We start from the raw sequence: 24,072 nt of genomic DNA, 5'->3' as shown, positions 1-24,072 counted from the left end.
CCCAACACAAGTATGGATTAATACCTTCCTGCTATCATTCAAACAAACACCACTCACCTGTGTTGCCCTTGTCATTCCTCTGCCCTTTAGTGTCCAGGAAGACCTGTCTTCAGGGAGATCTCAGATACCTGTGGTGTGTCTGGTGGAGACTAAACTCTGGCCTGGTGTCAGATTGAAATGGCACGGTGCGCAGGCTCATTATCAGCCTGATTAACCACACTAATTAGCTGATAATAAAGAGAAAGCAGGGGCCACAGCGTGTTTGGCCGGTGCTCATAGATAGTTTATTAAGTCAAACCCAAAATAGATCATGCACTTCAAGTTATAATGTGTAACTTTTCCACAGTAAATTCTCCAAAAATTATTACATTTTATATTATATTATATTATTATAATAATATATTATATTATTCTACTTAAGTTATATGGTGTACTTTCATAACCCCATATCTTTCCAGGAATTGCCAAACCTGGGGAAATATGTCTTCACTATTCACTGACGTCATGTCCTCCATGCAGATGGTCAGCATTGGGATTGCCTACCATGAGTCAGTAATTAACTTAAGTCACAAACATGTTTTACTTCTCAGTATTTCAACCAGATGACAGTTTTTAGTCATCAGCTGCTTCACTGATTTATTCTATTTGTGCATTTGTTTACTGGTTTTAATCCCCTACTGTTTCTTATGGAGGGGGCTACTTGGTTTTTGAGGCATATATTGTGATTTGGGGTAAAATACGTACTTCCTTAGCATTAGATTGAACATTAGGTTACCATATTAGTAATGTGGTTAAAGGGATAGTTCAACATTTTGTCAAACTGGCCCATTGCCATAATCCCTATAGTTTTAGGAGTAGGTTCGTTGCCTTTAATTGTCAGTGCAAGCTATTTTTAGAACGGCAGAGCAGAGCTGTGAGCTCAGTTTTGCAAAAATAGTTTGCACCGACAATTAAAGGTAACGAACCTACTCCCAAGAGACGATAGGGATTATGGCAATGGGCCAATTTGACAAAATGTTGAACCATCCCTTTAACAAAACTCATTTCACATGGAAATCAAACTCTGCTTTCATGTTTCTACTGTGGCCACTAGAAGTCACCTAACAACACAAAGTGATGATGGGTCAGATGAGCTGTGGGTGTCAGTGGGTCTAATCGGGTGTAAATGTTCCAGTAGATGGGAAACAACTAAGCAAAAATATTGTTCCCTTTGAGTTTTTAGTCTTAACTCCTACTGTATATACTCATACAGTAATACCTTGAATATATCAACCAGAAACATTTGGGAATCTTGAAGGGATAGAAAATGAGTTTGTGGAGTTTAATAATGCTGCGGCTAAAAAACGGTTGCAGTGAATTCAAATGCCAGACCTCTGGCAAGGAAGGAAAGAGATGTACTTCTCTTACCCACAAAGATCAGGAGAGGCCAAGAGAAAACATGTAATCAGCCATAAGTGCATTAAATCATCATTTTTTGCCTCCGAACTATGAGATCACTGCAATCATATCTACCCGTATGACCGCTGCAAAGAGCCACAGAATGAAAGTAATATTTTTTTTCTATTTCTGAATATCTTTAAAGACGGTTACTTTATCTTTGTATTTACAGAAGGGCAGCTGTTTTGTAATGTATTTCTGATAATAACAGCTTTCATTCAAAGTAGATGACTGGCAGTGCTTTTAGAGGGTAGATAGCGTTTCCATTTATCCACTTTTCTTCTATTCTCTATTTCTGTGAGTGAGATGTTTGTCTCATTTCCAGGAGTCACAACCTTTTTGCTCTGATCCTGACCGACTTTCAACCAAGCTGTTTCCTAACATCCCACTGCAGTCTCCCGTCTGGATGTTGCATGTTATATGCTCGAGTCGAGTGCAGACCATATCCTCGGCTTTTGCAATTGTGAGACTAATTATGTCAAAGTAGACAACCTCAAATTTGATTATCAGAGATTTATTCTGTGTAAAGCAGTGTATGTTTGTTCTCACACAGGCCCTAAACAAATACTGAACTGTCTCAGTGATTAGTGCATCTGAAAAACAAGCTTGAAAGCTTTTTAATTAGGCCACTGTTGATGAATGTTACTGTACGTATTGGATAGAGAAGGATGCTCAACTTCGCTAAAAGCCGGTGGCAGGAAAAAGAAGGGGAGAGGGCTGCTGCTGTTGTCGCTGTTACAGGGTGGCAGTTTTATATACTTTGGCAGAAACCTTCTCAAAACAAAATATGATGTAAAATTACAGGTTGGGATGTGGACTGAAATGATAATGTTCTTTTCTGTGGCTTCAACAGACAGACTAGATAAGAAAACAGCATGTTCTTTTTTGTCTCAGTGGTAGAACCTTCTATTGTTTTTAGTTTTCCCTGAAACAACTACAGTATTTTAGCACTTGCGGTTTTGACAATAGCAGTAATCACCGCTTTACATTCTCCTCTTCCTGTTAATTATGTCTCGTGTTAAATACTGTCGGATTAGGCCGTCAGTCGGCACGAGCTTAACCGGCCCAGAATATTTGAGTTTTTTAATTGCAATGTTTTAAACCTTTTTTGAGTGACAAGCTTCTTTTTTTATTATTATTGTGGCTGTATGATGAGGTGATACTATCTTATACTTGTCCCTCCTTCTGTTATATAAGGAAGCTTCAATAAGAGCAGGATTCAGACCCAGGGAAATAGTGGCATTGATTCTTGTCAGACACAGGTGGGTGCGGAGGCAGTCCGTCTGTCTGACATGATGCCGTTAAATCGTCTTTATGCACTCACTGTCAACTGGGTGGCAGTCAGTTAGATTCATTGTCTTCCCTCAGCCAGAAACAAAGGCTGTGATTAACTGGTATGTTCCTCCTCTGTTGATTTACTGCTTGTGCTTAAGAGGCCTCAGTGCAGGCACACACACACACAGGCCATTAGGCACAGCGGTGACATAAAAGCCCCAAAATGAGGTCCCACTGCTGACTAATTCAGCGAACCAAACCTGAGGCAAACCTCATGGTCTCCGTCCCCTAAGACCCATAAATCAGCATCCATTCGATCACCGCTTCCAGGTGTGATAAGGAGAAACACGGGTGGCCGGAGCATGATTGTTAAGCATCACTGTTCGCTGGAGTCTCCTCTCCTCAGTCATTCTCAGGCAAAACCCAAGCGTGGCCAAGCATAACTGCCTCGGAGATAAATTCTTTGAAAAGAAGGAAAAAACAGAGGCCGTTTAAAAAGAAAGGGTAATCTTCTTATGCAGGGGCTGCTTTACGGGAAATGTTAAGTGTGTATTAGTGTCCCTCTCTCTCTCCAAACAGATTTGTTCTGTGCACTGTGTGTGAGTGTGTGACTTGGTGCCACTGCAACAGTACAAAAAGGTATATGTCAGTTGGGCCACAGCATGATATCAGCCCTCTCCTACTATGACTTGTTTATATTATTCTCCCAGAGGCACCAATAACAACAAATAGTTTATCCCTCACTTTATTTTGTGAAACAGACTGCACAAAAAATTATCTGAGAATATTAAAAAAAAAAAAAAAAAAAGGAGGAAAACTTGAGTCCAAGACCGTTTATTCTTCTTGGTTTGAAAGAGATAGTAAAATAAAGAAAACTCTGGAAGTAAGAATCAAACTGTATGAACAACGGTGTCAGTCCTCAACCTCCATAAAGCATTAGATGTGCTTTAGATTTAGATGTAGGCAGCATACTCTGCTACAGTATATACAGTGCTCTGCTTATTTACTCTGCTATCTTCATTTAGCAGCTAAATTCTACAGTATATCTCTAGTTTAAACACAAGCTGTATGATGAGCTCCTAACATGTAATGCAGTGTTACATATCAAACCACCCACCAGTCCATGCTGCTAAACATGATACTTACACATGAACACATCTGTAATATCGTAACTATCAAATTATATCATATATAATATAGTAACTATAGAAGATGATTTTTTTTCCCTGCACTGGACATTTAAAACTTTGTGTAAATGTTGTAAATATTCCAACTTCATGTATCTTGAAGTGACTGGTTATTTGTACACAACAGTTACTTGTAGTGTAGTATTTTCATTGTGTGTTGTTGCTCCTTATCAAGGACCTCAGATTGACTTCAGAGTTTGTTTTTCAGATTTTCAAGCCTGGTGGTGAAAAACGCTGCCTGGATAACTCAAACCATTTCATATTAAACCATCAGATGGACATGACTGCATCATTCTGTCTGGTCTATGAAAGCTGAAGTGACAACAACCCCCCCCCCCCAGGCTGAGGTCTTCTCCTGTCCAGTCCCTGTCCCGCAGGTTGCAGCAGTAGGACAGCACTGTGGCAGGTCTAATCCTCCTTATCTTAATAGCATCCTCCACTATCGCAGCAGCGATGGGGACAATCGACCCTTTCCCTTTCTTTATCAGCGAAAACCACTTCCCTCACCAATCCTGTTGGTCACCCCCCCCCCCCACCCCCTCCTCCTGTCACACCCACCCTCTCTCTCTCCATCAGATCCCTTGACTCCTTGACCTCATCTCGTTGTGCTTTGTCACAATCTCACCTATAACTAGCATTTATTTGAAGATGCCCGCCTCCAGGAAAATATTACGAGCTTGTTGGGAGATGTTGCCGCTGATGAAAAGGACCAAATGGCTCATGCTTTTTGACAGAGCACGCTCACGCACGCAGCGTGTGTGCATTTATCTTGGCTGTGGGTTATTTTCTATTGCCTTCTCATAGTGTCACTGTGATGACAGCCACTCTGCAGCTGGGGAGTCGAGAAAGACTTTTCAGATCAGAGTTTATAAAAAGCAGAGATAGCTGCAAGCAGCGGGACATGTGGTGATCCCAAGTTTTGTTTGTGTAACCACAGTCCGGTTCCTTTGGACAATTGCTTAACTCAAGATATGTTCTTAAATTATGTTTTAATTAACAAGTTAGGTCCGATTTTATTTTCACACATAACATACATAATCAATCTCATTGCATTTTTCTTTAAAACCACATTTACTCAAAGACTGATTGTTTGAAACAGTGGGTTGTCCTGAGGTTAAAAAAAACCAATAGCCCGGGGTAAGTGTAATTTCACTGCTTTTTCTCACAATTCACATGTTTCTTCCTCTTTGCTCTGCAGTGGTGGTGATAGCTCAGCTGAATAAGTACCATTGTCTAATGAGGAAAAACACAGAAACACTGTGCCACGGTTGATAATCCCAATTGAGACAATGATTTCTAATGGCTTTGATGTCATTTGATACAACACCCCATCAGATTCTCAGCAGCTGTTTGATCAGCTGATAGAGAATTAGACTTGTTTACAGTTCCATGTATTGTTTTTCTCTGAGCCATTAATTGTTCCTAATGCTCAGTTTTAATGTGTCTTTCTGTGAATTAAGGGAAAGCATGTTGTATCAGACATTTTGGACACCCTGAGTAATCACAAATATTGAACTGGTGATTGTATTGGAGATGGTGAGAATCCAGGTTTCATGTCCTGTCTTTTCACTTTGATGTTTGTAATGATGTATGCACAGAGTTTGACACCAGACGGCGGCTCACACATTCACTCATTTATCTGCCGAAGAGGTGGAATCTGAGTGTAGGACATGTTTACTTTGGGCAGGATTCTGTGACATGAGTAATGTGAAAGCTTAAAATCTCCAGTGCACATACTGTCCTCTGAAAATGAACTCTTCAGCTCAGTTGAAGTTAAGGACATCTTGTGTCCAGTAGTTTGAAAACCAACGAGGTTACAGTAATATGGGAGGCAGTGAGAAAGAACAGAACCGAAAATTTTAACTTTTTCCTGGAAAAGACATATAAACCACAAACTATGATTGAAAGTTATCGTTTTCATGTCTTAAATCATGTCTGGAGAAGCTGACGCCCAGAAATGATTGTGTAATTACATTATATAACATCCTTCATATTAAAGGTCCAGTGTGTATTAATATTTGTCAAGGTTTATTGGCAAAATCTGAATATAGCCTACTACCAATGAATATATAAGTGTATAATCGCTATAAAATAAAATCTGTTTGGTTTTCATAGGCTTATAATTCTTCTTTTATTTATAGCAAGGGTCTTGCTTAGAGAGTGTCGCCATCTTGCGCCGCCATGTTTGTACGGAATGGAAAATCCAGCCAACTGGAGAGCACGTTTCTAGAGTTTCACGTTCATAAACAAACAATAGAATTATTTAATAGATAAATAATAGAATCGGTACTGTATGCTAGATGTCACTGTTTTCCCCTCATTTTACACACTGGACCTTTAAATAACAATAATCTATACTCTTGAAGAATATTAATGATTATAGTATATTTTAATATTGTATAACCAATTGGTTACTACAAAATATCTTGTATATTGTTCAATATATGAACTGATCAACTATTAAACAGTGTAGGAGATCACAAAAACTCTGCCATGATTCAAACAAGACAGTAGGAAGAGACATTTTGCCTTCAGTATACTAAGCCAAAAACAACACAACAACATCCATCCCATTGAGTCTGGTTCAGCTGCCTGAGGTTTCACAGTTATGGGATCAATTTTACAACATCATCACCACCTCTCTCCCAAAATGCACCTTTTAGTTTACCTAAAATAATGACATCAGGTCATATACGTACAGTATATATGTTGTTTTGCAGATAAATCAAGAATTACTCCTTTTCTTTTGTTTTTGTTGTTGATGTGTCCGTTATCTGTGTCTAATGAACAACGAAGCGCTCTGGCAGCAGGCAGTAATTGCTTGGAGCCCAACAGTAGGGGTGTAATTAGAGAGACAGGGAGGAGTATATGACTTCATGACTGGCACCGTTTAATGATAATGGGGTGCAACTCCACACTACTGTGGTCAGCTAATCATACTGGACTGGCCTGGACAGCTCTCAGTGCAGACGAGCCGTGACTAGAATAGTGAACAGCAGCTTGCCCACGCAGTTCCACGCCATTTGCTCCACGGGGCATCAGGCATGTGATTATGGTTGTGACCCTGCACCACCTGCAACACTGTCATTAGTGCGATCATGGATGGACAGGTTTAATATAAATAAACTAATGTCATCAAGCCACACTATTATCAACACTTTTACAAGCACATAGTGTTGATACAGTGGGAAGAAAATCAGCATGTTGGTTCATCAGTTGTCAATCAACATGTTCTAACTAAATAAATGATGGTTATCTCTGCTGATCAAATACATTCGGCTCACAGCAGCAACATCTCCAGAATGTGCAGATTGCTGTAACATGCATTTAACACCTCAACCTAACAAACAGTTCAAATAGAGACACTTCAAAGAAAACTGCAATTAAAAAAGGAAACACTAAGTACCTGGAGTTGAAGCTCCATCTCTAAAGACCTGTGACTCCTCTGTCTGACAAGGAAGATGTCAGACATAGGCCTAGTATCTTTCCAGTAATGTGAAATTGTAGCTACATTGCCTCTCAGTGCTTCACAGATGGTATGAAGTCTGTTTCTACATGCTGTAGATCGCGTAGCAAATCATTTATATGTAGGCTCCCATATGCCTCTCTCCCTCATAGCCCAAAATGAAAAAAGGAGCTTGAATGGTGTAAATCTGGTCGATGTAAACCTCCTGGACTTGAGACCTCATACTGCAGGTTTCATCATTTTGTCCTGGCACCTCTTCCAGCTGTCCCCGTGGGAGTTTCTTCTTTTCCTCCCAGCTTGCCCTGACGTTGATTCCTTCTTTCTACCTAATATGGTTTTCTGGGGAGCATTTTGTCCCTGTTCTGTCTGGAGCAGCAGTGGTGCTGTTTAGCTTCAGATAGGCGTTGAAGGGTTGCTATGTCGTCAACAGACTATTGTTATTCTTATTAGTTACTTGAGGTTTAGCTGATAATACTGTATTTATTCATTTTGTTGAATTTCATAATTAGTTTAGATTGGTTTGGTCAAGTTCTTTGATTTGTGTTTAAGTAAATCCCTCATAAGACATAACACACAAATAATACACAAAAAATACATTTTCACAATACTTGCTACATTTAATAAATATTTAACATCCTTTTTAAAAACTAATGTAAACTGTTAGTTGGAATGATGATGAAGATTACGTTTGCTGAATATGTTTTCAATTAACACATAAAAACTATCTGTCTGTCCGTCCGTCCGTCCGTCCATCCATCCATCCATCCATCCATCCATCCATCCATCCATCCATCCATCCATCGCTGCAAGCGCAGTGCTAATTGAGTAAATGACGCCCTCTGTTGTTCAGCATCATGTACTGAGGCTTAAATGAAACGTGTGTCTGTCACTTTAAGAGAAACCTCCGGACGGTTACAACGTGTGACGTGTAGATCGTTCACAGCCAATCAGATCATCCCTGGCAACGCGTTGTTATGGAGCCCAATTTAATTCACAAAAGGAGTTTGCTGTTGCCGTCGTCAGGCGGATGTGATTTTAAACACTAAACTTTAAACTTTAAAAATGTCCTCCACAGAGCAGTTGGACGTTTTACGAGAGCAAAATAAAGATTTACTGACGCGACTGAAGCGGCAGAGAGAGAAACTGGAGAGTGTGGGCAGCTGCAGTCAGGGCCGCAAGAGGGAGAGAGAGGACGAGGCAGAGGAGAGGACCCAGGCCGAGGAAATAGTTACACGCACCGGGGGAGACCGCCGCTCGGCCCTCTCCAAACTCTCCGTGAGATTTGCGGGTAATGAAAATGTGCACACCGAGGTTGAATGTTAAAGAGAAGTCTGCATTTATGAGCCGAGTCAGCTACAACATACGATGTGTGTCGTGTCGTCGTCCAGGAAGTGCTAATACAGCATCACGTCATGTTTGAAATCTCTGCACCTGACTGGGTCGCTATTGACCTGTTTGGTCATGCTTGAGCTAACCCACATCCACCACATTAAACGCAAACCTTGGAGGTATTAGTCAGGGTTTACAAACGCGGTTAAGGCCCTGGGGTCTGTAATTAGTAGCTCGTTAAAGTCAGGTGCAAGGGGAGACCGGGGTAAGTTGAGCCACTTTTCATATTCAGGATCACTACATCAAGACAATTATAGTTTTGTTTCTGCATATATTTCAGGATGTTGTACATCCCTACAAACAAGGGGAACACAAACTGCAGGGACCTACTGCTGAGCCACCAACTTAGTAAGGTTTGGGGGAGTTTTGCAATGACATCACATCCTGGGAAGAATACCTAATCTTTCTCTTTGAAAGTAAAGCTTGGCTCACCACAAACAGCTTTACCTCTTCTCAGGAACTTAATGTAGGCCTAATCATAAACATCCAGAGTCTTGATTTTATAATTAAGGCATATACAGACAAAATACACCCAAGTGTATAACGCAGGTGGCTCAACTTACCCCACAGCTACCACATTGACCTTATTGTGTATATGGCCTAAACCTACCTTGCCTTTTTATTTATTAGTCTAATTTTCTTTTCTTTCTTTCTTTCTTTCTTTTTTTTTTTTTTTTTTTATTAATGTAGCACTTTGAGATTGTTTGCTCAATATAAAGTGCATTACAAATAAAATTCATTATTATTATTAGTCCCCACAGCTAAAATGGTACACTTTCATGCTCGGTTTACTACCTCATGTTGTAGCTCATGGATACAGTAGGTTACAACAACTGACGTATAAAACAAATGTATAATGATCTCTTTTGGTCTAAACACAATTCTCATGAAACTTACTGTATGATCGACTAAATTCACTGTTGAGTGTGAAAAATGTTTCACAAATGTTTCAAACCACTTAATTCATGCGGTTCTTACCAAAGTCCTTCCACAATATAGAACGTCTCTGTTCTTACCTTCAAAGACTCCAAATGACGCCTTTGGTCATGTCAGAGACTGTCTCTGGTCATGTGCTCAATTTTTCTCATGGTTTCCTAGCAACAAGGGGTGGCTCAACTTGCACCTATTCTCAACTTACCCTGCTGCTCTGCGAACTCTTTTTTTTTTTTTTGGATCAAGTTAGACACAATTTACTACATGTTAGTCATCAGCACAGTCCTGTGGTGTTATTGACCTGACATTTTTGCATCCTGTGGATAATGCAAATGATGAATGGAAAACATGTCTTTAGTCACGGAAAGGCAAATTTCATTCCTCTGTGTCTCCATCAGATCCACGTGAGAGACAAACAGCCATCGCACACACGTCACTTTTGACATCCAAACATAGATGGGGGACTTCTCGCTGCACGGACTCATCGGACATTTTCAAAAACAGTGACAGACATCTTCAGGACAGACTACAGGACACAAGGCCACTCAGCAACAAGTCCTGTTTAGTGAATCACAATATAGAACAGGTAAGCAGAACAATGAGAGGACGATCTGCTCCACTTCACTGCTTTCTGTTCACACCTTCAAAGTGTGAAATGTTCATCAATTGTCACTGATCAACATCTCCCCTTGTACCGTATTAGATTTCCCTGAAGCCGACTAGTTGCAGTGCATTTTCACATGTGTAATGCTTATGTTATCTGTTTCCTGTCACTCACACATACAGTTGTCATTTATCAGAGCACTGCAGCGTGTTTAACCAACAAAGAAAAGGAGATGATAAAATCGATATTAGACTTTATAGAACCAATAAATGCAAACACTTCAACTGTTACGAAGCCGAATCAATCAACTAATCACTCTGAAGAGTTTGTGAGGAGGCACAAATTGATTTTTTTGTGTGAACTTCAATTTTACAGCACAGTGAACACTTCCTTCGAACAACAGATGTGCAGGGGCATATTAAATATTTTATATGTACGTATGGCGCTTTGAGTGTTAAATCTCTACCAAGCCACTGAAAAAAAAATTCTTGTCAAAAACATTTGTAAAAAAGATCATAGTGTTAATGATTCTCCTCACAATTTGTTTCTTAAGGAGGCGCGGAGTCGTGTCACATTTCAGTCTGATGAATGTGAAGAGATGCCTTCATGCGACAGGCATCGTGTGCAGCCCTTACTTGGATACGACTGGATCGCAGGTACTCCTTATCGTTTTCTTTTTATGTCTTGTTCAAATGCATAATTGCCAAATGTTTCCCTAAAAAGTGATGTTTATTTTTTTCTCTAAGGTGTCCTGGATTCTGAGGACTCCTCGATCGAGCGCTCCGACGATTTCTTCAATGACCTGCGCATGTTTCGATCCCTCCATAAGGATGAGTGTGTCCACAGCTCACAGGCAGAGTGAGTGATTCTCACCTCATTGCGCCTGCAAATGATAGTGCAAGTCAAGTTTACCTGTGATTGATTACGGCTTCATTAAGTCACTCTTGATGAATTCCCTTCATAGATTTTCTGAGGAGAACCATTCAGGCCTGCCACTGCGCACAGACAAGGACGAACCAGAAACTGACACAGACACTCATCAGTGTAAGAGGGTTTTGCTTCACCAGTTTCAATACCACTACTCAGGAATCTCATCTTTCTTTTCGTGACAGCCGAAGGAACTTTTTCTCCTCCTCTCCTCCAGGTACGTTCTCCTACAGGATAAACAGCAGACTGTTCCCAGTCCCACTTCACTCTGAGGAGCACTGTCCTGTGTGTAAAAAGCACAAGTGTACCCACCCTCACACTTCAGCTGAGCCAGCTCTGATCAGGTAATGCATGACAGTGACGCCATGTTATGACCAGTTATGTTTTGTGTTACACACACACAAAAAAAAACTTAATTGGTATCAGCTAAAAGACAACATTTAAATATAATAATTTGATTTCAATTTCCCCACTAGATGAATATAAAAGACCATGGTGCATATTTGTACTATGTAATTTTTCTAAGTTTATATGTTGCAGTCTGAAGCATCCGGTTCCTCTGTTTACTTGCACAGTGGTGCCAGGAAGGATATAAGAGCGCTTCTGTTTGTACACATTTGATTGTATCAGAGATGTGATTGTCGTCTTTGCTTATCAATCTACATTCCATCACCCACTGTGACATAAAGTGAAAACATGTTCTTAAAAACATTTGCAAACGCATGCAAGGAAATCTAGTTTACCAAAGTATTCAGCCACTCATTTCAGTAGTTTGTAGAAACCCCCTCTGGCAGCCATTGCAACTTTAAGTCTTCCCAAGTAAGTCTCTACAGATTCTGCACAGTGGGATTTAGGCAGTTATCTTATTCACCGTTGCACACTTTCTCAGGGCCTGTCAGATATGAAGCAAGTGTCAACTGCCATCTTCAGCTCTTCTCCGCAGGTCTTCTGTAGAGTTTAACTTTGGGCTTTGGCTGCACGACTCAAGAACAACCAAAGAAAGCTACTCCAGCATTAGATGTATGCTTTGGGCAGTTGTCGTGTTGAAAGGTGAACTGTCATCCCAGTGTCAGGCTGTGTGCACTCTGCTGCAGGCTTTCTTCAAAGACCTCTCTGTATTTGGCTGTATTCAGCCTTTCCTCAGTTTTCACCAGGCTTCTTTGTTAAAGATGGTAGCAGCCAGGTGATGGACAAAGCCTCATTTATGTAGGGGCTGCTGAGATGGTCATCCCCTCAGACCTCGGAGGCTCACTGACTAAAGGCCCTTTAGTTTGAGTGCAGATAGTACTGAACTTCTTCCATAGCACAATCACTGTAGCCACTGAGCTTTAGCAACAGTTTTATACCCTGCAGCTGATCTATGTCTCGCCACAAAATGTTGCTAACGTCTACAGAGAGTATAGTAGGACTTCATGGCTTAGTTTTTGTTCTGACTTCCAAACGGTGCCACAGGTAAACTCTAATCAAGCTCTGCTCAACTATAATTAAAGGGATAGTTCAACATTTTGGCAAATTGGCCCATTGCCATAATCCCTGTGAATGTGCAGGTCACAACTTGTCCACGAGAGTGTTTTGGAGTTGTTGGATTGTGTATTTAATGAGTTTGATGGGAAAGGCAAAGTACTGTGTGCCTCCATTGCGTTAGCTGAGCAGCTCGCAGCTTTGCTCCGCCGTTGTAAAAATAGCTTGCAACGACGATTAATGGTAACGAACCTGCTCCTAAAACTATAGGGGTTACTGCAATGGGTCAATTTGCCAAAATGTTGAACTATCCCTTTAAAACAAACAGGATGCACCTGACTACAATTAACAGAGTCACAGTCAAGGAACTGAACAGTTTTTTGCAAATGAAGGATTCTAGTTTTAGATTCTTTAATATGAATTCGAAAAAAATAAAAAATACATGTTCACTTTTTCCTTGTGGCATAATGAATGTAGGTTGATGGGCAAACTGTACCAATGCTGTGTGTTCAACAGTTTCTACAGCTATTTTAGAGTTTAAAACAAACTTACCCTTCTTCTTTCCTTTTTTTTCCCATAAGGGTCAGCATCCCTCGCTCCACCCTCTTGCCGCCTCACAAGTACAAAGCTCATCGTCGATGCAGCTTCGACCCCTCTGATAGTTTGGGATTACCATCGGTGAGTGAGCATTCAGTGGAGAGAACTGATTGCATGGTGATTTTTGTTTGTCAGCTAGCCATCCATGTCATTTAGACTTGCTACACACTTCTTGACCTTGCACACGTGTTATCGGTGTTTCACAGTCTTCTTTTCATCTTGGATCTCCTCACTGTCTTCCAGCACTGTCTCTCAGGCTGGTCGCACACAGGTCAGAGCACTGTGCCGCCGCCCAGCACCCTCGACCTGCAGAGCAGTCTGAACACAAAAAGCTCCACAGAGTCCCAGAACAAGGAGCTGGAGGTGAGATGCTGCAGCCTTACAAATGTATCACAAAGTACAATTATAACAGTACAACAGTTTCAAATGACTGTTTTGTTATTTTTCAGGATCTCTCTGTGCCCAAAGTCTCTCGTCACCACATCGCAAACGTGTCACGCTTGGCTCGCCACAATTTCCAACACTTCTCTTCCCAAAAATATACTCAGAAGCAGTAATCAAAGTCTAGTTTTATGTGATCCCTGTAGTTCCTGTGAGCCCTTAGACACCACCCAAAATGATTCTCAATGTTATTTTTTTAACAATGTGTGCCTGACGAGGAATTCAACCGGAATATGAAATCATTTGTTTTTAAGACAATGGAAATCTTGTTATGAGGTTGTTTCCTGTCTATTTATTTGTACATAATGTGAATAGAAGCATGTGATAGAGCAGAATGTTTTGTATTGGCAGCGGTTGATTTTAGTTCTTCATTCGTCTGAGCAGTTTTAGGATCCACATGTGACTGTCAGCAGCCACATTGTGGATGTGAAGCAAGAGATCATAACATTGCACCACAATGGAGAAGGAAGAGATTTGACACATGAAGATGTATAGCTGTAAAGGTTAAATTTGAGTCCGCCTTGTAAATTTCACAACATTAGGGGAGTCATTTGGATCGTAGTTACTCAGCAGTACTTCTTTATAATCGCTTTCCCGTCTTTTTTTTTTTTTTTTTGGCTCCCAGGCTCATGCATACTTCTGTTTTTTACTTCCTCTAGCACTTCCTCAGTGTGGAACTATGAAACAAGGGCAGTATGTACAATGTTACATTTCACAGGAAACCACAACCACCTATACTGTAGCTACCCCACTTATGACTACATTTTCCAGTTCATGCTGTATGCTAATGTATTTGAAGAGATTAGATAGCAGGGCGTCTGTAATAAAATCAACAAAAGTAATAAATGGAATGGAGCCAAAGTAAAAGAATGTTTGATTTCCTTTCCTTCCTTTGATTGAATTTTATTATCATGGTGAGTTCCCAGTGTCCTGCTGTGAGTTGAAGTTACAGTACTTTCTGTTATCTGTGTATCGTTGCCGACCTGCTGAAAGTTATGGTAAAGTTTGAATTCTGTGGTATCAGAGTGAGGCTTTGTGTAAATTGAGGCTTTGTGACACTTTGTTTGATTTTCACCACAACAGTTGCAAAAGGAAGTGATGAAACCCATTTCATATCTTTAGATCCTCGTGTCGAAGATGATCTTTTTTATCTGTTAGTTTTTCATGACGCAGACAGTTTGATTCAAAAGTTGCTGCGTTGCACGTTGGCTTCTAACTCGGGTACCTTACCGACAGATCTCTGCTGATAAAATCACTCGGCTTTGATCAGATGCTGATCTAGCGCTTACATGGGTTTTCTAGAAGAACAGTGCTTTCATTGAATCTACAAGGTGAATGGTCCTCAGTTCATGAACCAACTATTTTTACAAGCTTTGCTGAAAAAAAGTTACATGTACTCCATCCTCCAAGCATTCATTTAAATAAACAGGATTTGAAACTGACTGAGTGATAAAATTAAATCATTATTGCGTAATACTACTGATACCGCCACTGATTGAAAAAAAAAAATGCAGACAGTACTGTGTGTTCATACCTGACTTGAGTCAAGTTGCAAGTCTGCCTTGAAAAAATTGCAACAACTGAGATGGCTTTTAACAATTACTCAGCAGTAAAGTACAGTAAGGCTGAAGCAGCACATGAAACACATGAAAGTAGGTTAAACCTTAAAAAGAAAAAAAAGGCAGAGGTCACGTTTTATACTGTACAGTAGCAGAGCCAGTTCAACATTGAAGCCCTGACTCAAAGTTGCTCGAGATTGACACGTAAACATATCAAAGCATAATGAACAAAAGGGCTGCTACTGTCGTGCATGAGTACCAGCGAGATGGTGAGGATGTGGGAGGGGAAACTTTATAGTGAAATGTCAGCACCTCACGCAGGAGCATACGAACCACATGGACATTTAACTGATCACAAAGTAAAAATGATCTTTAGTGTCTCATCTCTCGAGTTTAGCCTGATTAAGACTTGTTTTTAATCACTGATGTAACGTTGAGCTACAGTACACTGTCACAGCTCCAGCTGCTTGCATGAGTCAATCTTCCTATCTACAGTAAAATACAGTAGGTTATGGTCGGGGTGTCGTTCTCACTGGGTTGAGCAGACACCCCATATATAGAAGCTATTAGTCCTCGCTGCTGCCGGTTCGAGCGCCCCAGTGGCCCCCTGCTGCGTGTCGTTCCCCCTCTCTCTCTCCCCATTTCTCTCTCTGACTATCTTATTGATTGAACCAAACACACATGCCACCAAAAAATAATATATATATATATATATTTTTTTAAATAGGTTGATGTTCTCACACTGTGATATCTAAAACAAAGTTCAACGTTGCACTCCTACTGTATCTGAACTTGTCTGTTTATAAACAAGAAGAGAAAATCCTCAGTGTTTCCACTTCCTCTTCTGGGGGGCATTTCTGTTTTACACTTACAGTATATCTAATTTTTACTATGATAATTTCTTGAGGCGGTCATTATTCATAGTGTTGGGACTTTACATTTTGAAAATGTATGTATGGGACCACTGTTTGTGCCTACATACAGTACCACAGTATTTTTTTTAACCACACCAATTTGACTACTGGACTTTCCAGACTGAAAGCCTTTGACCATAGATGGGTGATTTCCATAATGTGCCTTTTAGACAGAAGACATTTTCAAATGTCACAGTAGGAGAATCACAGGTGAATTCAGTGGCATTACTGATGATGACTGCGTCTGCATCCCATTTAGCTCGTCGGTCTGGGAATCCCGCTTCTGTTATTATTACAGCTCACTGGGATAGTTGACTGGAACACTTCAGGGAACCGAGCCATCACTAATGCTATAAGGTCTGTCTGTGCTTTTCCTGTGAAAACATCTGCATCTATTGGATGCACCGGTGATGATTTAAGTGTGTACTATCACAGGTAAGACATTTTGTATTCTACATTTAGAATAAATCTCAACATCTATTTTCACTCTGGCATTAAAGAGTCATTTTCTATGGTGTTAAAAAAGCCACATTAAATGTTTCTTAAAAAAACATGAAAGCCTCTTAGACACAATCTAAGTTCAGGCTAACCTCATAATGGTTTTCACATCAGAGCTGTGAATGTGGGCTAAAAGCCTGCCTGCCTGCTTATTTCCTTCCTCCAAACACTCGACTCAGTTCAAGGAAACTGCTTCTGTTTGCACAGACTGTTGGCCCGCCTTAAAGACATGAACAGTAGAGCACGCACGCTGGCAGCTGTCTCGTCTGCAGTCAATAATTTGCTTTAAAGAAGCAATGAAGGAAATACTTGTACTGCTGGTTCTGTTGAGCGCCCAGACTGCTAAGGTAGGCTTCATGTCTGTTGTTGTTCATTCTGTCATGCAGTTGCAGTGTTTATCAGGCACCGGGGGTTGAGTTCACGTTTCACTTATTTGAAAAAATCCAGGGGAATGTGAAGTAACAGGCATAAAGGGACATTTAAAGGGACATTTAAACCAATGTGTCAGATGATGTTTGTGCCATAGAAATGAAAAAGCATTTTAATATGTTGTTATAGAGTCTTTGTCACCTGTGCCGAAGCCCATAAGAATAATTGTTTTTTTGTTGTTTTTTTCTCCCCCCCCTATAGACAGTGTGACATATTAGAAAGTCATACTGTGGAGATTTGGTTGTAGTTGTGGTAAACCTATGAGCTACTTGGTTTCGAGCGTCTAGCAATTGATGCAGTTTCAGACTGAATATCTTACTGTTGGGACGCCCAGTTGTGAAATGATGTAGGAGCTCTCTCTGTTGTCTCTTGATCTCACTGCACCGTTTCTCATAAACAGAAATTTAAAGTATGCAGTTTGGAGAAAGAGGAAAAAACAGACTGTTCCTCTTGATAAAACTCTCCCTTCCTGGAGCCTTCCTTTTATCTCCACCCGCTGCCCCCCCTATCTGTATGCAGGGGGGTCCATGTACTGTACCGGGGAATTATAATTCTTCAGAAGCGAGAACTTCCAGGTTACCACCTCTATTTCCTGTAATACGAGAAATACACTGCTGCTGTCAGCATGTTCTCCGTTTTGCTTGTCATCGGTGGGTACTGTGGTGAGACGGTTTCAGGGTTGTGCACAGGATAGGTGTTCGAATCTTTTCAGCACAATGATGCTGCGGTTACTGTATTTCTTGTAGGCTACTTGCTGTACCTGTATGTGCAGTACCTGAGGCCAAACATAATGCAGGGTCCCACACAGAGGAGAGAGAATGTGTGGTGGTGAAATGCACCTCCTACAAACTCAGAACAAAGGCTGCCTGTGTTTATTAACATACTGCATAGGTTTCTATTCCCCCATGCAGCTTGCCCCTGACTAAATACTGTATATGATTTTGAAGTTACTGTCCACTGATGGGTTGAAAGTGTAGGTTCACAGTTTTACTTCAGAGCAGGTACATTTCAAGGGGAAAAAAAGCATATGTCTGGCTGCAAACATTTTTCACAGAAGTAGTTTCAAGGTTACTCAGTTTAGCTGAATGACCGAGCCCTCGCCCTGCAGCACTCTTAATGTGGCTCTGCATGTGTGTCAGTGGGTTATGGGAAAAGAGACTTGTGTGTTTCCCACTATGTGACCAGAGGAGGATAAGCATTGTCTCACTTTCCCGTAGGTCTGCTCTCAGCCCTATAAGGTGGACTCAGATGGAAACTGTCGCAACCCAACAAGTGAATACATGCCTGATGATGAGTCTAACCTGTGTTGCAAGAAATGCCGCCCTGGTAAGCACTGTGCTGTAAACAACAGCACAATCTCTCATGTATTCATGCAGGTTTCATTTAAAAAACAAACAAAAAAACACCTATACTTATATTAGTGCTTGGGTATAGTGTACATACTGTACCAAAACACAAAGCTGTCTGAGTGTAGATTTAAAGACTAAATTAACTCAGTGGTCAATCTTGGTACCTTACTGGAGCCAACAAAACGAAATGACGTTTATTTTTAATTCTTGACATTCCTTTTCTGAATAAATATTAGATTTGTCCTCCTGAGTCATACTGTAGAGATTTAACACATAGTTATACAGAGAAACTTGACACTTTGTTGTTCAAAGCTTGGGCGTGGAGGTGTGAAATGAAATAAATATCAACTACAGTGGCTTCAGGCATTTATTGTGTGCCTGGTTTCATCTGGAAAAAGAAAGTGCATGAAGCAAGTTCCGTGCCTGCACTGCACACTCAAGATTATTATTTTTTTTTTGTCTATCTCTAAGTTGGACAAACCCATGTATCAGCTGGTATTTCATGTAGTAGGCCTCTTGGTATTTAAGCAGCATGTAAAAAGAAGTAGCAGTAGCCTAGCATGCAGAAATACCAAAATAGATTTGAGGTAGTTTGGAAAACTGTCTCATAGACATATTTGGTCCTCTAAAGAACGCTGACAGGTTGAATTTTCAAAAGAGTCAGACAGAGATAGATATAAAACCTCTGTGTCATTTCCTGGCGCCTGAAGTTTTGACAGTGCCAACATGTGAGTTTTATAGAGCACGTATACACAGACATAACACTATGAACACTGACAGCAGGCGAAGTGAATAACACTTGGGTCAGAGCATCTGAAAAGCTGCAGCTCTTGTGGGCTGTTCCCGGTCTGCAGTGGTCAGAAGGATTTATCAAAAGTTGGTCCAAGGAAGGAACAGTGGTGAAGCGGCCACAGGCTCATTGATACACGTGTGCTCCCATCCAACAGACCAGCTACTGCTGCTCAGACTGCTGAACTAGTTCATGCTGCTTCTGATAGAAAGCTGTCACAACACACAGTGCAACGCAGTTTGTTGTGAATTTGGCAGCAAAAGGGACCAACACGATATTAGGCAGTGGGCATAATGTTATGCCTGATCGGTGCCTATACACACACACACACACATATATATAATATAACCTACATGTATTGTATCTTTTCAACTGCATCCAAAAGGCATCATTTAGTCTTTGACTTTTAAGTAGGCTACATGGATGTACATTCAGCCTGTTTTTGTTTTACCATCTTTTGACTACAATAAACGTTTGACAATAAAGGACCCATTGTACTGTAGGATATGTGGTCCAGCAAGTGTTTTGTCTTTGAACATCACTGACTGTGACATCTGCGAGTCACGTGTGGCCAACAGTGCAGCATGAGCTGCAGCTCATACAGAGCAGGAATGTAAACACATATAGTGTCAAATTACTTTTGTGAAGTCTTAAATTGTCAGAGTGAATTATTCTCAGAAGCATTCTCCACACCCTTTCCTAATCGTCATGTGAAGTTTGGGCCCATAGAAGCAGGTGATTTACTCAAGCAATATGTCTGTACGTGTGTGCCGACTCCCACTCACTGTGGAGTTAACTGTGTCAGGTCCCATTTCTCTACGGAATGAATGAGGTTAGAGTGGGTGTTTTATCTCGATACCTTTAAGTTGTAGAAATCTGTGTATTAAATTAAACAGCCATTATGCCCGACTACTCGCAAGCATGTGAGTGAAGAAATAACACTTCTTGCATCAGCTATTGATAATGAAAGTAAATATTCTCCAACTCCTCCAAACATAAAACATATGTAATCCAGTACTCTAATGTATAATGGAATTACAAGATCTGCATGCTGTTGAACAATGTGTTAAAAATGCACTGACTCACATGGATACATTTGGATTCATTCTTGTACCTATCATTGCAGGCGAGCGCCTTAAACAGGACTGCACTGAAACGTCTGACAGCGTGTGTGAGCCGTGTGGCCCCGGCCTGTTCATCGAGAACTGGAACTTTGCCCGAAACTGCTTCGCCTGTGATAAATGCAGACCACGTTAGTAGCTGCATTATAAACCTCCATGTTAGACAGAATGTTGATTTTATTTTTCAAAATGTTTGATTTATGAAATTTTTTCTTCCATATAACACATGACTGTTCCTGTGAGAAAAACTTTTTTTGATATATATATAATCAGAAAGCGGTGTGGTGTTAGCCCAGGAGTGCTCTCCGACCACGGGGTCCAGATGTAAGTGCATGCCTGGGATGTTCTGTATGATGGGATTTGAAGACCCATACTGCAGTGAATGTAAGAAGTACACCCAGTGCAAACCTGGATCTGGAGTTGTTGTGCGAGGTACAGCCTTTGATTTTTTTTTTTTTTAATCAAATGTGTTTGTGTTTACCATTCATCAAATTATTGCATATTTTATTTTACCTTTTAAGAACAAACCTTTTGGAATCACTCATCCTCTTTTTAGGGGCCTTTATGATAACTCCAAAAGAGTTTGTAGAAAATCAGTCAACTAATCATTTTGATTTTATATAGTTCTACAAATCCTGTTAATTGCAATATACCCTTCATGTAAGAGGACAACATGTCACCTACACTTGTCTCTAAGGTCTATATGAAGCATGTACTGTCTATCCTTAGCTTTGTAATTAATGTCACATGTATCATGAAGTTAAAATCAAATATGTGATGGTGAAATGTCATCAAATTGCAACATGTTTGGGTGTTGTTCTCAGGGAGAGCAAATGCAAATGTGAAGTGCAGACCGTGCGGCAGGGGGACGTTCTCTGGCACATCCTCCGACACTGACCGCTGCCAGCCTCATACCAAGTGAGTGGAAGGAAGCTCACATAATGTAGGAAGCTGTTAGAACCGTGGATTTTTTGTTACCTCATGCTTTGTGTCTCTACAGATGTAATGGGAGTGCTGTTGTGAGAGAGGGCAACGCCACCTCGGACACCGTGTGTGAACGTCAGGGTGTAGCAGCGACAACACGGCCCCCAAGAAACATAGAAGCACACACCACTAGCTCTGTGTTCATGACTTCAAGTACAATGAACAGCACAGTCTCAGCAGTCTCAGACTCCTCCACACTGCAGGAAGTAGTCAACCATTCAACAAAAAGCCCACCAGCAGAGCCTGACATTAATCTGGGTATGGAAACAGATTTGGTCTTTCTAATCAGTCATCATTAGAAAAAGGTAGAATTTGTATTTTAATATTTGTTCTTCCTGTGTTGTGTTTGTTTTTCATTCTGTGCTAGTTGCTGTCATTGCTGGAGTCATTGGATCCATCTTACTTTTCATCTTTATTCTCCTCATGTGCTTTTGCAAGCATGTCTGGAAGAAAGGTAACTTTATCCTGCCTAAAGCACCTGTTCCTGTTTTGTTGAAAATCTATGATTGTATCTAGATTATATCTATCTTCCATCTTCCTTTCATCTTAAAATATAACATGATAATGACCACTGTTTGTCACCATCTTCACCAGGAACTGTTTTTGTCACATTTTCACTTCCTATTTCTGCATGTTCATACAGACTTTTTCCTTTTTCCCCAGATAATGCAACTTTTCATCCTAAAGTGGATGCAAATGGAAACTGTGAGAGTGGCCATAAAGTGAGTCGACCTGTAACAATTCAGTACAATGTCAGAAATTCTAAAACTTTACAAAGTTACTAGTTTAAGGAGACTGTCAGGAGAAAATTAATTACATGATTATTGCTGGGGTTATAGTTAAAGCTAATGATGCACTGGACTACATTATATTCAGTGGTGCTTCTAAAGTTGTTGGTCCTGTTATTCCCCCCTATGAAAACATTGCATCACAATCCCTAACTATTAACCATAAAAGCAGATGTTATTGCAGAACAACTGTGTTTGAATGCATTAGACATTATGATGCATTAGACCATAGTGAGTGACCACTGACTTTATTTACGTTTAATATAATGAAAATTAAACTTCATAATTTTTTCAATTGCAGATCAATCATTATGTGCCGGAAACTCAGCTGGCGTCAATGATAGTTTACCCACCTGAAGAACAGTGTCTTCTTGGAAACGGGGAAGCCTGCAGTGACCACAGCCTGTCCAATAACAATACTGAATCTTTAACCCAAACAGAAGGCTGCAATAGCCAGGAGTCCATTGGTCCCTTGCAATCTACTGTTGCCCTTGACAATTCATGCTCAGCTCTGTCAGAGCCCATGACTCTAGTTTCCAATACAGAACCTGTCACACCCCTGCCCAGTGGTCCTGCACAGTCCCCCTGTCAGCCCACCAGCCCACAGATCATCAGCCCCATAACCACCAGTCCTCATGTCAATGTCAACATCACTTTTCACATAAGAAACGGCTCTGGCGGGAAGCCATCTGTTATTCAAAATCAGTCAAACTTGACGGAAGCAGACTGTAAGCTTCCCTTTGGGGAGGAGGAGAAGTCCTATAGCATCCCACAGCAAGAAGATGGCAAACGGTCACAAATATCAGTGCAGGACAGTGAAAGTTACAGTCTTTGAAGAGTCACCTGCGGGAAAACTAATTCATTCATTAGTTTTATTTTTCTCTTTCTGTCATGAAGCAACACTGACAACAATCTCACTGATTTTATACGGACTATCTTCAAACTTTGTTTTGTTTCCACATAAAACTTATAGGCTACTGACTGTTACTATATATTTTTGTATATATGTACAGAATATTGTAAATAAAGATGTGAATATTGTCTCATTAGTCTGACGACCTGTCCAGGGTGTAGGCCTACCCTGCTCTCACCACCATACAGTTAGGATTGTCTCCAACCTCTTTGAAACCCCACACAGATAAGCACGCATGTGGATATTGTCTCATTGTTGATGTAGTGTCACTTAGTTAAAATCTAAATGTTCATATCTTCATGAGAGTATTTCATTGTAGCCCCACCTATTCCATGCAAGGACAAAAAAAACAAAGTCATGATGATGATAGCCTATTGTCCAGTTAGCAAACGGAAAGCAATAGGGTGAGGCTTAAGTTTTGCCAGAGTCCATAAAACTTAACTGTACCAAGGTTTCTGTCAGTGATAATTTGACAAAGTACCAGTGGCTATAATGTTTAAATAGAATGTATTGTATTTTGCAAAACAAAATGGACAAGGGATGGAAAAGTGGGTACAATTGACCACCAGAACAAATTATGGAATCTTAAACAATGGAAAGGACCGTGGTCATAGTCTAGATGGATGACATGTAGCAAATGTGTCCCAGTGAGTTAGTTTAATTTCATTTTAGTTTTTGTGACTGTAAACCCTGGTAGTCTCCACCAGAACGATTGATATAACACAACCTGCACTGTGAACACGGGGGCGTTTTCTGCGGACGCCCCTGACACCTGCTGGTTAATGGTGGACACTGCAGCCGAAGATAACCTCTCTCTTTCGGCTCACAAACACGTTTCAGTGGACGCTGACAGTCCGTTTTAATGGCAGTTCCTACCCTTGTTTTTTAATTAACCTTTTCATACGGGCCAAGTCGCAGTTTATGTCATTAACTGTTGTGCTGTGTTTGTTTGTTGTAATCAAAGAGAATCAAGGTGGCTAAGCAACGATGCTAACCGGGGGGGTGTCTGA

General features: G+C 40.6%; 3 protein-coding genes across 3 annotated transcripts in view; 2 read left to right on the top strand and 1 right to left on the bottom strand.

Annotated features, from left to right (window-relative positions):
• The window catches only part of park7 (parkinson protein 7), a 339,990-nt gene that overhangs the window by 229,751 nt on the left and 86,167 nt on the right, over positions 1-24,072 (bottom strand). The gene's annotated exons all lie outside the window — the stretch shown is intronic.
• Positions 8,428-13,849, top strand: miip (migration and invasion inhibitory protein; the record flags this gene model as incomplete). Its single annotated transcript, XM_083972186.1, has 9 exons — positions 8,428-8,653; positions 10,086-10,273; positions 10,845-10,947; positions 11,038-11,149; positions 11,256-11,335; positions 11,436-11,562; positions 13,261-13,357; positions 13,520-13,639; positions 13,726-13,849. 9 exons carry the CDS (start codon positions 8,428-8,430, stop codon positions 13,831-13,833), a joined length of 1,161 nt encoding a protein of 386 aa, XP_083828312.1. The 3' UTR covers positions 13,834-13,849.
• On the top strand, positions 16,863-23,094 carry tnfrsf1b (tumor necrosis factor receptor superfamily, member 1B). The gene is made up of 9 exons (XM_083971145.1): positions 16,863-17,035; positions 18,335-18,443; positions 20,383-20,508; positions 20,651-20,809; positions 21,202-21,295; positions 21,378-21,619; positions 21,729-21,815; positions 22,025-22,083; positions 22,451-23,094. The coding sequence occupies exons 1-9, from the start codon at positions 16,985-16,987 to the stop codon at positions 22,982-22,984; spliced, it is 1,461 nt and encodes a 486-aa protein (XP_083827271.1). The 5' UTR covers positions 16,863-16,984; the 3' UTR covers positions 22,985-23,094.

Source organism: Trachurus trachurus (assembly GCF_905171665.1).
Source record: "Trachurus trachurus genome assembly, chromosome: 5".
In the NCBI taxonomy this organism is placed as follows: Eukaryota; Metazoa; Chordata; class Actinopteri; order Carangiformes; family Carangidae; genus Trachurus; species Trachurus trachurus.
Note: the sequence above shows the minus strand (reverse complement) of the source record. Positions and strands in the feature narration are given on the sequence as shown.

Bases quoted from the DNA above. Each gene is read 5' to 3' on its own strand.
- tnfrsf1b (XM_083971145.1), top strand. From the start codon at position 16,985: ATGAAGGAAATACTTGTACTGCTGGTTCTGTTGAGCGCCCAGACTGCT. The intron at 17,036-18,334 runs GTAGGCTTCATG...ACTTTCCCGTAG, and splicing joins TGAGCGCCCAGACTGCTAAG to GTCTGCTCTCAGCCCTATAA. The intron at 21,620-21,728 runs GTATGGAAACAG...ATTCTGTGCTAG, and splicing joins AGAGCCTGACATTAATCTGG to TTGCTGTCATTGCTGGAGTC.